Source organism: Brassica oleracea, chromosome C1, assembly GCF_000695525.1.
Source record: "Brassica oleracea var. oleracea cultivar TO1000 chromosome C1, BOL, whole genome shotgun sequence".
Classification (NCBI taxonomy): Eukaryota; Viridiplantae; Streptophyta; class Magnoliopsida; order Brassicales; family Brassicaceae; genus Brassica; species Brassica oleracea.
The window spans coordinates 43,573,832-43,587,161 of record NC_027748.1 but is presented as its reverse complement, the minus strand read 5'-3'; the positions used below and the strand labels follow the sequence as shown (position 1 = coordinate 43,587,161).

The 13,330-nt window shown below is 37.2% G+C and overlaps 1 protein-coding gene and 2 pseudogenes across 1 annotated transcript; 2 read left to right on the top strand and 1 right to left on the bottom strand.

Moving 5' to 3' along the window:
* Positions 1 to 1,758: 1,758 nt before the first annotated feature.
* LOC106341241 lies at positions 1,759 to 3,695 on the top strand (annotated as a pseudogene).
* A 267-nt stretch (positions 3,696 to 3,962) lies between these two features.
* On the bottom strand, positions 3,963 to 6,891 carry LOC106341230 (annotated as a pseudogene).
* A 643-nt stretch (positions 6,892 to 7,534) lies between these two features.
* On the top strand, positions 7,535 to 13,324 carry LOC106341219 (starch synthase 2, chloroplastic/amyloplastic). Its single transcript, XM_013780032.1, is given in 11 exon segments — positions 7,535 to 7,624; positions 8,626 to 8,826; positions 9,193 to 9,493; positions 9,495 to 9,650; positions 9,652 to 9,844; positions 9,955 to 10,019; positions 10,111 to 10,188; positions 10,311 to 10,421; positions 10,497 to 10,589; positions 11,954 to 12,145; positions 12,241 to 13,324. Coding segments are annotated over 10 exon segments (2,241 nt in total). The 5' UTR covers positions 7,535 to 7,624; positions 8,626 to 8,731; the 3' UTR covers positions 13,198 to 13,324.
* Positions 13,325 to 13,330: the final 6 nt, after the last annotated feature.

Sequence of the window (13,330 nt, the reverse complement as noted above, 5' to 3'; positions counted from 1 at the left end):
AGTCTATACTATTAAAGCAGAATTCTATTTTAAGAGTTTAGGATTTTACCCTTAGATTTTTATCATATTTACAAAATAATAGAAATATCATATATTTATGGTAACAAATAATTTTTCTTTGCAAACCAAAACAAAACCATAAATGCTAATAGTTAAAGCTTTATCATATCAATAGCAATTTTTTTCGACCCGATTTTTTTTTTTTTTTTGAATAATTAGATATTTTTAATCATATGAAATATACTTAATTTTGAGGATAATAAATAAATTAAACTAATATAATTTATTTATGAGATACAAATTAATTGATGTGTTTTTTTTTGTAGTGTATTTTTCTAATATGAGAAATAACAAATTCATAAACTTTCCATTTCACAATTTTTATAGTTTAGTTTTATATGGTTGGAACAAATATATGCATCTAAGTAAATAAATAAATAATCATTAAAAGTTAAAATCTGCAAAGAATAATATTAAAATATGCAATGTGAAATATCTTTCATTTTTTCAACTTATATAGTAGTGTTTTTATATAATTGGAACAAATATATGCATCTAAATGATTAAATAAAATATTATCATTAAAAAAATAAAATGTGCAAAAAATAATATTAAAATATGTAATGAGAAAATATCTTTAGTATAGAAATATAATACTTTAGAATAAATTAAAATTAATACAATATTTTTCTAAAAAAATAACTTCTTTAAAAATAATTTGATAAATGTAAATATAATTGTTTTTACATCATATCTAATATCTATGATTATAACATAAACAATCAATAAATTTTAAATGTATATGGTTATCATATATAAAAACACATAATCTTATAATTAAAAAAAATCTTATAATTAAAAAATTTGTAGAATTTTAAAAGAGAATAATCCCGCGCTTTTTAAAGCGCCGATCAAAATCTAGTCTATACTATTAAAGCAGGATCCTATTGTCATTTTTACCTTAGCCTACCCTCTTTTTTACTAACATTGCATGTTTCATTAAGGGCAATCAAGTAATATTAATAACACATATATATTGGGTCATTTTTTTCCGGATCCAGCCCACTGTCCACTTCAAGTCTCTCTTGGGCCATTTGCGCCGAGTAAGAAATCAGACCCAATTCTCACATTTTTTTTTCTTTTAGGTCATTGAGTCCAAGTTCAAATAATTTTTTTCAACCATTCTTAATTATTATTTTTTTCTTAATATAATTTAAGCATTCATAAAAAATTGAATTTTTTCATTGAAAAGTATAAATCTTTATTAAAAGTATAAAATTTTTTTTATTAAAAATATTAACCACATAATAAAATTAATTTATCAGAGTTATACCAACTTAATTTATTAAAGAAATAAAGTTTAATTTTTTAAACATAAATAGTCATTTAAAATGAAACACGATAAAGAAAGATAAAAAGTTTAAGTCTTTTATAAAATAAAACACAAATAAATAAAATATGACATTTACTAAATATTTGTCAATTTAAAAAAATGAAAATAAACCCGCGCTTTGAAAGCGCGGATCAAAATCTAGTTTACTTTTAGAGTAAAATCCTAATCTAGATAGCGCTTTATAATGTTGAAATGTAACTAATTACGTACAACCGCGTAATTAAAACAAAGTTTAGGCTATATAGCGTGATATATATATATATATATATATATATGTAATTAAGTGCACAACTCCAATCCAGTTCTTGACAGAGTACAGCATTGCAATTGCGTTACACTAGCAAAAACACTAACAAAGAGAAAAAATGGATACCGAAATCAAGATTCAGGCTCTCATAATCGGTGCAGGACCAGCCGGTTTAGCTACATCTGCCTAAGAGCATCTCCAATATATTACTCCATTTTTTATTCCAAAATGGTGCAACACCAAAATAGAGTAAGGTTTTCCTCCAATGTATTACTTCATTTTCTACTCCAAAAATAATATTTCTTAAATGATTTCATTTTTATTTTATTAATAATTGCAAATAAAATCTTATACTTATAAAAAATTACCAATTAACCCCAACTATTTTATGTTTACGATAAATAATTAAAATAAATTATTTGAATTAAATATTTATTATTAAAAAGTACAAGAAATCATTAAAAAAGACAACATATATGTGGGTTCAACAATGAGCATTAGAATATTTTTCCCACAAATGATCAACTAATGCATTTCGTAATGAAAAATGAGCTTCTTTATCTTTGATATTCCTAAATCGAGCAAGAAAATTTTGAAATCGGACATTTTCATCTTCTGCAATTTTCCAGATTATTAAATTACTTATTTTATGTTATTTTTATTTTTATTTTAATTATTTATGTTTTCTGTTATTTTATGCATTTATTTAAAATTATTAAATAATATTTTTTGGAATATACTATTTTCATGTTATTGTATCATTTTAAATATTATTTAAGTAAAAAATAGAAACATTAAAGATTCAAAGGACTATTTTATAAATAAAAAAAGTTCAATTCAAAAATGGAGTAATGGGTAAGATTAACCCTAGCCATTATTCTATTTTGGAGTTGAAAATAGAGTGGGGTTGGAGAAGATTTTACTCCACAATGATGTTTGGAGTTGAAATGGATTAGGGTTGGAGATGCCCTAAACCGGTTGAACATAGCGAACATAGTGTTGGAAAGAGAAGACTGCAGTGCCTCTCTGTGGAAAAGAAGGTCGTACGACTGTCTCAAGCTTCATCTCGCAAAGACATATTGTCAACTCCCTCACAATGCCATTCCCTCCAAACACTCCTACCTTCGTCTCCAAGTCAGGTTTCATTAGTTACCTTGAGGAGTACGCCACACGTTTCAACGTAAGCCCTAGGTACAACCGCAACGTCGAATCCGCGTGTTTCAAAGATGGTAGATGGATAGTGGTCGTGGAGAACGGAGGGGAGAGGTACGCGGCGAAATATTTGGTGGTGGCGACGGGAGAGAACAGCGAAGGCGTGATCCCGGAGATTCCGGGGCTCGTGGAGAGCTTCGAAGGTGACTATTTGCACTCAAGCGAGTACAAGAACGGTGAGAAGTTCGCCGGAAAAGATGGAGATTGCTTATGATATATCTAAGTGGGACGCTAAGGTCTCCCTCGTCGTTCATAGCCCTGTACACGTGCTGACGAGAGAGATCGTAAGGATTGGTATGTGGCTGCTCAAGTTTTTCCCGGTAAAGTTAGTCGACCGTTGGTGTCTCTTACTCGCGAAGCTGAGGTTTGGTGATACTTCGAGATATGGGCTTATAAGGCCTTCTAAAGGCACGTTTATGAACAAGCTTGTCACCGGCCGGTCACCTACCATAGACGTCGGCTGCGTCGACGAGATAAAAGCGGGGAAGATTGAGGTTGTGTCGTCTATTAAGCGTATAGAAGGGAAGAGAGTGGCGTTCGTCGATGGAAACATCAAAACTGTGGACTCTATAGTCTTCGCAACTGGTTACAAGAGCAATGTTTCCAAATGGCTTCAGGTTTGCAATCATAAAGACAAATGTCTTCGAGAACAGAGTGTTTTTTTTCTAAAGTGTTTTGATGCAGGTTGATGATAACGAGAATGGGATGCCGAAACTCAAGTGCCCGGATCCCTACTGGAAGGGGAGTATAGGCCTCTTCAGCGTTGGGTTTGGGAGGCAGGGACTGGCTGGTATTAACATAGATGCTCGTAACGTTGCCGCAGAAATAAGTCTTAGACATTAATCAAACTCCGTAGTCTCCGAAGAAAATGAAACATTTTTATTAATATTCAACCAAAAAATGAATGTTACATTTACATCACCATATGATATGTTCCTAGTTAGCATCACCATATACATAATATTGAGAGCCGGTTTGGTTATATGTAATTATGTTCACAGATTGAAAACTAAATATAATATCGCATCTTAGTACTTTTAGATAAATCACACGAAAGCTTAAATTAGAAAAAGAAAAGTAATTTGAATATTTGATTATTCCAAGATATAATCAAGCTGAAACTCGCTTTGCATGTTCCTCGTTACCACTGAGTTGCAAGTTAGCCTTAGAAAGATTCTCCTCTTCTTCATCTTTTGGTGTTGTCTTGTAATAACAAGCATATAGTATAAGCTGCTCCTGATATGCTTCCTAGTCCATTTCCAATCTATAATAAAATAAAATAAAACTAGTAAGTACTTCTAAACAGAAGACACTAGTGATAAATATATATAGTTAAACTTAAGGGAAAATTGGAAAAATGGGACACTCTCAACTTTTATTTGTCCTTTTAGGACTTCTGATATTTTTGGCAATTCTAGACATGTTTTACCCTTCTTTTATGGGAAAAATAGTAAACTGAATTTTAAAAATGTAAAAAAATATTAAGACTATTGGAAACATAAGTATGACAATATATATGCTTAATTTTTTTTTTTGAAAAAGTTGAATCATATTTTATTTTATTTTCTAGCTACAGTTAGAAAACACATTCTAGTAATCTACTTAATTTAGAAATCGGATACTAAGTTTTATACATAGATATATCCAGGGTATATAGCGTAAACTAACATTTCTTATATATTCTAACGAAACTATAATCTGTTACGTTATAATCAAGAAAATTGTCTTCAATCTACCTACAGCTTGATAACGACATATAGCTACAACGCAATGATATACCTTATCTATATTATTTGTCATAATATGTTCTGCCTTTTACCTTATGTGACGCTTAATGAAGAATGTGTTTCTCATCTACTCTACTATGTTCTGCGTAAGGTAGGCTACATATTCTAGACAAATCCGAAAAATATGGAAACTTCCATATTCGGTTAAAGATGTTTCCTAAATCTAAACTAAATCTACCCTAAATCTCTCATAGAATATTTTCTCCCACGTTTTTCTCCTACTCCCACGATCTTTCTCCGATCTTTTCCTCTTCGTACTGGTGTAAATCAAAAGGAACAATTTGAACAAGGAGCCGTGTTGTTGAGGCTGATAGCGTTAAAAAACAAAAACAAAAGAGACTCTGCTGGGGATCGATCCCATAATCTCTGGTTGTGTGATATATCGTAGACCAGTGCCTTATCCATTGGGCCACAAAGTCTAATTGTTTGTTGTGTGATATATTTAGCTTATAGACCTTTTAAACCCAATTAAAGAACATAGAGAAGAAATGAACCAAAATCAAAAAAAAAAGTTGAAACTTTGTAACAGAAGAAAGATTCATATTCAGGAAAACAAATAGAAAATCACCAGAAACTTAGGTACATCCTCAGAAACTCCTAAAGTTAAAGAGACAACTTATTGGCACTTATTGACCCTACGGAAGATGATAAAGTATTGTCTTTTGAGAAAATAAGAGAAATGTGCGATGCAAACATTCGTTATAAACCTTGTTTAATCCTCAAACAATGCCTTCTGCAGTTTTCTCTGCCTGTAGCTTCTTAGGACGGGTATCTTTGGCTTTATCTTCCTCATAAGCTGCAACATGAACTCCAAGAGCCGCACAACCCGACAGGTCAAGGTTCTGTGACCAAGCAGCGTCCCATTCCACAGCCTTCGCTGTACTACATGGTACACTTGGACCTCCTGGCACAGTAGCTCTAGCAGCGCTCTGCTCATTATATGTACATATCAGAGCAAAGATCAAAGACAGTTCAGGCAAAGAATGAAGTAGAACCTTAGGGAAGAATTTTCCAAAGATGGCTCTGTTAGAAAACCTTCGGTAGATAAGGATTCTTCTCATCATCAAAAGCAATGCGTAACACCCATTTCTCGATCCTTTCGATGTCAGGCCTGATCTGCAATGTGGTTTAGACCAGATCTTACATCAAACTGTGAAGGGACCGTCCGACGAAACCTGTAGTGAGAGAAGAATACCGTCCGACGAAACCGTAGAGAGAGAAGAGGACCGTCTGACAAACCAAAGAACAAATCCCCAATTCGCTGAATTGTATCTGAGAACAAAGAGAAGAAAGATAAAAACGAGATTAGAGACAAAAAAATTGATGATTTACGATGAAAAAAATAAGGATTCTTCGCTTACCCTAAATTGACATTGAAAGGGTTGAAGGCTTGAAGGTACACGGCGGAGAAGAATAGAAGTGAAAAAATATTAGGGTAAACAAGTTTTTAATCCTTTTGTGGTTTTTTTTTTTTTAATTAAATTTTAAATCAATTACGAATTAATTTAAATTTTAATTAAGGTTAATTTGGTTAATTATAAGGGTATAATAGTATTAAAGAGAATATAAATCTTATTTACCTAAATAATCCTCTACAAGTCTTATTGGAACAAATCTAAGATGAAAGTGTCTCATTTTTCTAATTTTCCCTAAACTTAAATGGTTTACCAAAATGAAAAGATCGAATTTATTAAGGGCATAAATAACCCAAATGACTCCGTTCAGAAAGTTTGCAAGTGAGAGAAAGAACGGCATCATGTACTGTAAACTTTAACTCTGGTTAAGTCAAAACGAAGATGTATTTTTTTATTATTATAAAAGGTAAAAAAAATATATATAAAGGTTTAGGTAAAAGAGGAAATTAAAATATCATAGCATGACACAAATGATTCCAACAAAAGTAGATCTTTGGTTATGTGTGTGGAACAATCAATAGCAATGTGCATGTGGCTACTATTCCTACAAACACCATCTCTCCTATCAGCCATATACCCACTTTCACTTTCACCTGCACGATAAACCAACTCAGAATAAATTGCATAAACTTTGTTTTGCCTATCCAAAAACCAGAATCAAGCTTAAGGCGTGTTGACCACGCGCCCCCAGAAAACAGCGAACCAAAAGGCGAATCCCTAGCTTTTCAAGCCATGAAATTCGACGTCTTCACCGGTGTGAGACGTCGCCGGTAGGTCTCCCGTGTTAGTGGTGACCTGTCTCTTCCTTTACCTCTGCATCTCTCCTTCCTCCGCCATGGTTGCGACGAAAGAAAGTTCGACGACCTCACCGCCTCCAACTTCGGTGTCTCCGCCGGTTCTTCCTCTGTCTTCAGCTTCGGAGTGTCATGACGGTTCGTTGTCGTCTCCACAACCTCCAACTGATACGCTCACGGTTCACATCTCGTCTCCATCACCGTCTCTGTTACGTTCATCGTCTCTGCCTCTTCCTACTACGGCTGTGAACTGTCTTGACGGGTTGGTACCTTGCTCCGTCCATGACATTGCTCTAGAGATATCTGCAGCTCAATTTCCTCTTGAAAATAACGTGAAAGCAACCATGGACAAAGCTTCCGTCACTGTCACCACCACTCTTCGGACTGACACGGTCCCTCCTTCATCATCTCAGATGCAGTTGGATACTGATCGTGAAGTTAACAACAAATCTTTGGCTTCATCAACCACTCCCGATACGGACTCGGTCAAATTTTTTCCGTCTCTAGGTTCATGGGCTAAACCGCTCTACTTCAAACCTCCTGCTACTCCTCCAGAACCAAGCACACCTCAAGGTTACGACCCTGCGATTGTTGGAAACCAATTAGCTGCTATGTGGCCGACTCGCTCTTTACAGCCTCCTATAGAGAAATTACCTCCTCCAGAACTTAAAGATGATGGAAGTCTGAGGTTTCCGTGGGCTGCGAGATTAAGTCCGCAGTCACGTAATCTATATCGAGCGGCTACTCCAACTTACCGGCTTGATGGTACACCAGAGGTATCTATCCCTTCTAAAGTGCTTAGGTTAGGACCTAAGAGAGAAGTCTCGATCATTTTGTGAAACCTCATGATCCAAGTCAAGTCTGACATGATCTTTCTCAAGTCTCGCATGATCCAAGTCAAGTCTGGTACGGTGAAAAACATGAACCTCGGTTGAAATGTTCAGAACGTCCTGAACTCCATGCTGAGCTGGTTCCATGTAATGTTCCGTGGACTGCGGCACATCAGTAGGCCTGGGCGTTTTTACCTCAACCCGAACCGGAAAAACCGAAACCGAATCCGAAGTGTTATACAAAAATATCCGAATGGGACTTATGAGCTTAGTACTTTGGTGTTTGGTTATAACCCGAACCGAACCGAAATCCAAACTAGGATCCGAAGATATCCGAAATTAGTTAAATATGTTAATGTTTTATATATTTTAAGATGATTTAGATATTTTAGAATATTCAAAAGATTTTTTTAGTTTGTTTTAATTGCTATTTTGAATACTTTTTAGTTAATTTAGATAGTTTAAATAATTTTTAATTAGATTTGTAAACAGTTTATATATTTTTGAAAAAAAAATTGTCAATTTTTGAGATTTAAAAAATATATTTTTGGACGATTTTAAACATTGGTTACATCCGATCCGAACCGAACCCGGAAGAAACCGAACCGAACCGAACCCGATCCGATATTTAGTAAAACCCGAATGGTACTTCTGAGCATAACACCGAAAATCCGAAAATCCAAAAATCCAAAAATCCGAATCAACCGGACGGTCCACCGAATGCCCAGGCCTAGTGGAGAGCTTCCCATGATAAACATGATTGAGCAACATAAACTAGCTCAAGATCCTTCTCTATGCTCTGTTTTAGCCTTAGCCTCTTATCTGCTGTTATTCCCCATAAGCTCAAAGTACTTGCCGTTTCTTGGTTCATCATCAAACTTTTTTTTTCATCATCATAAACATGCTCTGTGTCTGATCTCTCTGCTCATACACCTTTTTTTTTTCAGCGAGCTAAATGGCATCATCAGTTACTGAGAGCTCTCTCCGTCTCCTCGCGTCACTTGGAGGAGTGTTGTCCGAGTTTCTTTTCCTGAGCTTCGTTCTGGGACAAAGATGGAGGAGATGATGAGAAGGAGGATGATGCGCTTCAAGCTACCATCGACAAGAGCAAAAAGTTTCTTGATATGCAAAGAAACCTCCTTCTGCAGGTAGGTAGATCGATCCTTCCTTGTAATTTGGCTCTGAGATTTATGGAACTTACATTGTGAAAGTCTAGTTTTCTTTTTTCCTTTTCTGCAACTTTAGTTGAATCCTGGGTTTGATAAATGTGCCCTTTTTTTTTGGAAATGATTCAATGTGAGAATTAAGCCAATGAATTGCTTCTTAGAGGTCTGACAAAGTCCATTCCGACTATGAGCTGTTAGTGAGAATGTGATAGAAACATGGTGATTGTGCTAGGATCTGGCTGAACTCTACTCTAATCAGGCTGCTCTTTTGTAGTTTTAAGATTACATTGTTCTCTGGCATTTTTCTTTAAAATTCTTTCACTTCACCTAATCCTGTTACTCTTTCAGATTGCTGGTCTCATCTATAAAAGACACCACTCCTAACTTGGATCATGCAAAACCTTCTGCCAATGAAGACTATGGCTCTTCTTCTTCTGTGAGTGCAAATACTGATGCAATTAAGAAAGAGGAGAATGGAAACGGTCGTGCTAGCTCAAGCAGTTATGGCAAGTCATCTTTGAACAAAGAACCAGAAGTTAACAAGACTTCTCCTCTCGGTACCACACCCCTGGACCTGGAGAGAAGCAAACAAAGCTCAGCCTCTTCCCCGGCAACCTCTCCTGAGAAAGAGAAACCATCCGGTGTTTCTAGCCAGTCGTGGGAAACCTTGGTCTAGCGTTGTAGTAGACTCCAGTGTAGATCCATCTTCTGCTCTGACCTCTTCTAAGAAAACTTCTGATCCTGTAACTCCCCCTGGAAATCCGAGTAAATCTCCCGCTGGTGCGTTTCCACTACCCTCTTACCTTTACTAAAACACATGAAACATCAACTATAAAGACCGAGGAGTACATGGAAACCAAAGAGGAAAAAACACATGAAGAATCCACTAGTGATACTAATGAACCTGCGAGGGACGAAGAGAAGCCACCTCCACTGGCTGGACCAAATGTCATGAATGTGATACTGGTAGCAGCAGAGTGTGCTCCATTTTCCAAAACAGGTCATGACTCCACTTGTTATCTTGTTTGATAGATTGTGTTGTTTTATTTGCATAAGTAGGCTTCTCCTCGTTCGAGTACACAAACTGAAGAGAGTGAGAAACTTTTATAGGTGGCCTTGGAGATGTAGCAGACGCTTTGCTAAAGGCTTTGGCTCCGCGTGGACATAGGGTTATGGTAATATTCATCACAGATTTGTCAGTGTCCGGTTATCAAAATCAACTCAAACTTGTTAGTGAATATCATTTTTCGTTACTTTGCTTGTTAGGTTGTGGTTCCTCGGTATGCAGAGTATGAGGAAGCCAAAGATGTAGGGGTACGGAAGAGATATAAGGTGGACGGGCAGGTATAACAGCTGGTTATTGTATCAACATTGAAATTTTCATTCCTTTTTCATTTATAATTCATTAAAAAAAATATTTGAGGTAGAGAGTATTTTCAAATGGAGCACACTTTACTTTACTGCAGGATATGGAAGTAATGTACTTCCATGCATACATCGATGGTGTGGATTTTGTTTTCATTGATAGCCCTGTGTTCCGGCATCTCAGTAATAACATTTACTGTGGAAACCGACTTGTAAGATTGTTCTATTCCCCTTGTTCTTTACCAAATTATCTATTATCATTTGCTGTAAGGTTTTTGTGAATGCAGGATATTTTGAAGCGGATGGTCTTTTTTTTTTTTGAAAGAATTTTAAATTTATTCACTTCAAAAAAATTTTGTACAAGCTATGCTATTTTCTATTGACAAAGAAAATAAAAACCTATAATTTGAAAAGAGAAGAATTTGATAGAGTCAACGACTCCCAAACCACAACTCCATTGCCTTCTCATATTTAGTTCCAGGTTTCTTCCTCAATGAAGAGATCCTGTTCCGAATTTGCTTATCCAAAAGAGTGATTAGTCGAGAAGAGGTTTGAGGAGGCTCTCCAACCCGACGTTTGTTTCTTTCATACCAGATGGCATACGCAACTGCTTGAAAGCAATATCGAACTAAGAAGGTTGTGGTTCTGTCTTGGAACCCATTGACCAGACATTGCAACAAAGGCGACCATTGAACTGTTACTCCCATTGCCAGACCTTTGATCGTACCCTGCAGAACCTCCGCTGAGAAAGCACATTCGAAAAATAAATGGTCTCTCGACTCCATTCCAGAATTACACAGCCAACAACCAGCAGCAGCTTGAGGATTCCACCTTAGGATCCTGTCTCCTGTCGCTAATCTGTTGTGAGCAGCAAGCCACGTCAAAAAGGAGAACTTAGGTGTTGCCCCTGGGAACCATATTGCTTTAAACCATGGGACTTTTAGAGACTGTGATCTAGTTAAGTTCAGAGTCTGCGAGGTGATGAACCCAGGCCTGAACTCATCATTTTCCCTTTTCCAGAGACAGATATCCTCTTCTGGTCTCAGTCCCTGATCTCGAACCCTCAATATCTCTTGCTCTATTTGGACTAATACTGAAGTTCTATGTCTGCGACTTCTGTAAGACTGGACTGCTCTTTCAACAGTAGTGTTGATTGGGATTCCAAGATCGATGCATCCCCTTTCTCCCGTTAGGTTGATCAAGACTCCTAACTGAGACCACTTATCATACCAAAAGGATGTCGTCGACCCATTATTCAGTTCCACCCGAGTAAGTTGCAAAGCTATGGGTCGAAGCTTTAAAAGCTTCTTCCACATCCAAGAACCCAAGGAACTAGTATCTTTAACACTCCAAAACGAACCTTCCCGTATGAGGTATCTATGGATCCATTGCACCCATAAGGAGCCTCGGGAGGAGAGAATGCGCCATATAAGCTTCAAGCACGACACTCGGTTTGCTTCAGACAGAGACCTCAGCCCTAAACCCCCCTCATCCTTTGGTTTACAAACATCCACCCATGCTATCTTTGCCTTCTGAGTAGACAACACTGGCCCGGATCAGAGAAATGCAGAACAGAGACTGTTAATCTCCTGAATACACTGATTTGGCAATCTAAAGGCAGGCATCCAGAAATTAGTCAAGCTGTAAATAACCGAGGCAATCAGCTGCAGACGACCCGCGAAGGATAAGTTGAGAGGACACTAGACCAAAGTGAATTTAAAAAAAACCTTTTCTCCCGATGGTTTTATTTTGCAAAGCCGCTGTTGAGGTAAAACCTCTTCTCCCCAATATCATAATTTTGCTTTCTCCTTATACCAGTTTTGGTTTCTGTGTCCAGGTTCCTTGGTATGTTCCTTGTGGAGGTGTTTGCTATGGAGATCACGGATTAATGAAATACACACGTTCAGTTCTTGTAATCCACAACATTGCTCACCAGGTTAGTAAAAATTCTCCATTCCATAAAAATAAAAATGATCTACTCCATTCTTAAATAGAGAGATCGTTGCCTAACCTACAGTGGTGGTAAAATAGGGTAGGGGACCGGTAGATGATTTCTCATACGTGGATTTGCCGGGGCACTACTTGGACAGCTTCAAGCTGTACGACCCTGTGGGAGGAGAGCACTTCAACATTTTCGCGGCTGGTCTTAAAGCTGCGGATAGAGTTCTCACCGTTAGCCATGGATACTCTTGGGAGGTTAAGACCTTAGAAGGAGGCTGGGGTCTTCACAACATCATAAGCGAAAACGACTGGAAGTTTAGAGGCATTGTGAACGGTATCGACACAAAAGAATGGAACCCAAAATCTGATATTCACTTGCACTCTGATGACTACACAAACTATTCCTTGGAGACTCTTCACATCGGCAAGCCTCAATGCAAAGCTGCGTTACAGAGAGAGCTCGGTTTACCTGTTAGACCGGACGTTCCTCTGATCGGTTTTATCGGAAGATTGGATCACCAGAAAGGTGTTGATCTGATAGCTGAGGCGGTTCCGTGGATGATGAGTCAGGATGTTCAGCTGGTTATGTTAGGCACAGGGCGACCTGATCTCGAAGAAGTCCTCAGACGAATGGAGCATCATGACAGGGACAAAGCACGTGGATGGGTTGGTTTCTCGGTTAGAACAGCTCACAGGATAACAGCTGGTGCTGACGTTCTGCTTATGCCTTCGAGGTTCGAACCGTGCGGTTTAAACCAGCTTTACGCGATGAAGTATGGAACCGTTCCGGTGGTCCATGCGGTTGGAGGGCTGAGGGATACGGTTCAGCAGTTTGATCCGTATAGTGAAACTGGTCTTGGGTGGACGTTTGATAGTGCGGAAGCAGGTAAGCTGATTCATGCTTTGGGAAACTGTTTGTTGACGTATAGAGAGTATAAGGAGAGCTGGGAAGGGCTTCAGAGAAGAGGGATGACTCAAGATTTGAGTTGGGATAATGCTGCTGAGAAGTATGAAGAAGTTCTTGTTGCTGCTAAGTATCACTGGTGAGAGTTAATAATAAAAGTTCTTTTTTTTGTCTTTTACTGTCTGTAAAGAGTCTGTCTTTTGGAATTGTTAAGAAGCATAGTTGTGTAGATTTTGTGAAAGCTTGGCAAATTAGCATGCTTTGTAAGCTCTTTGT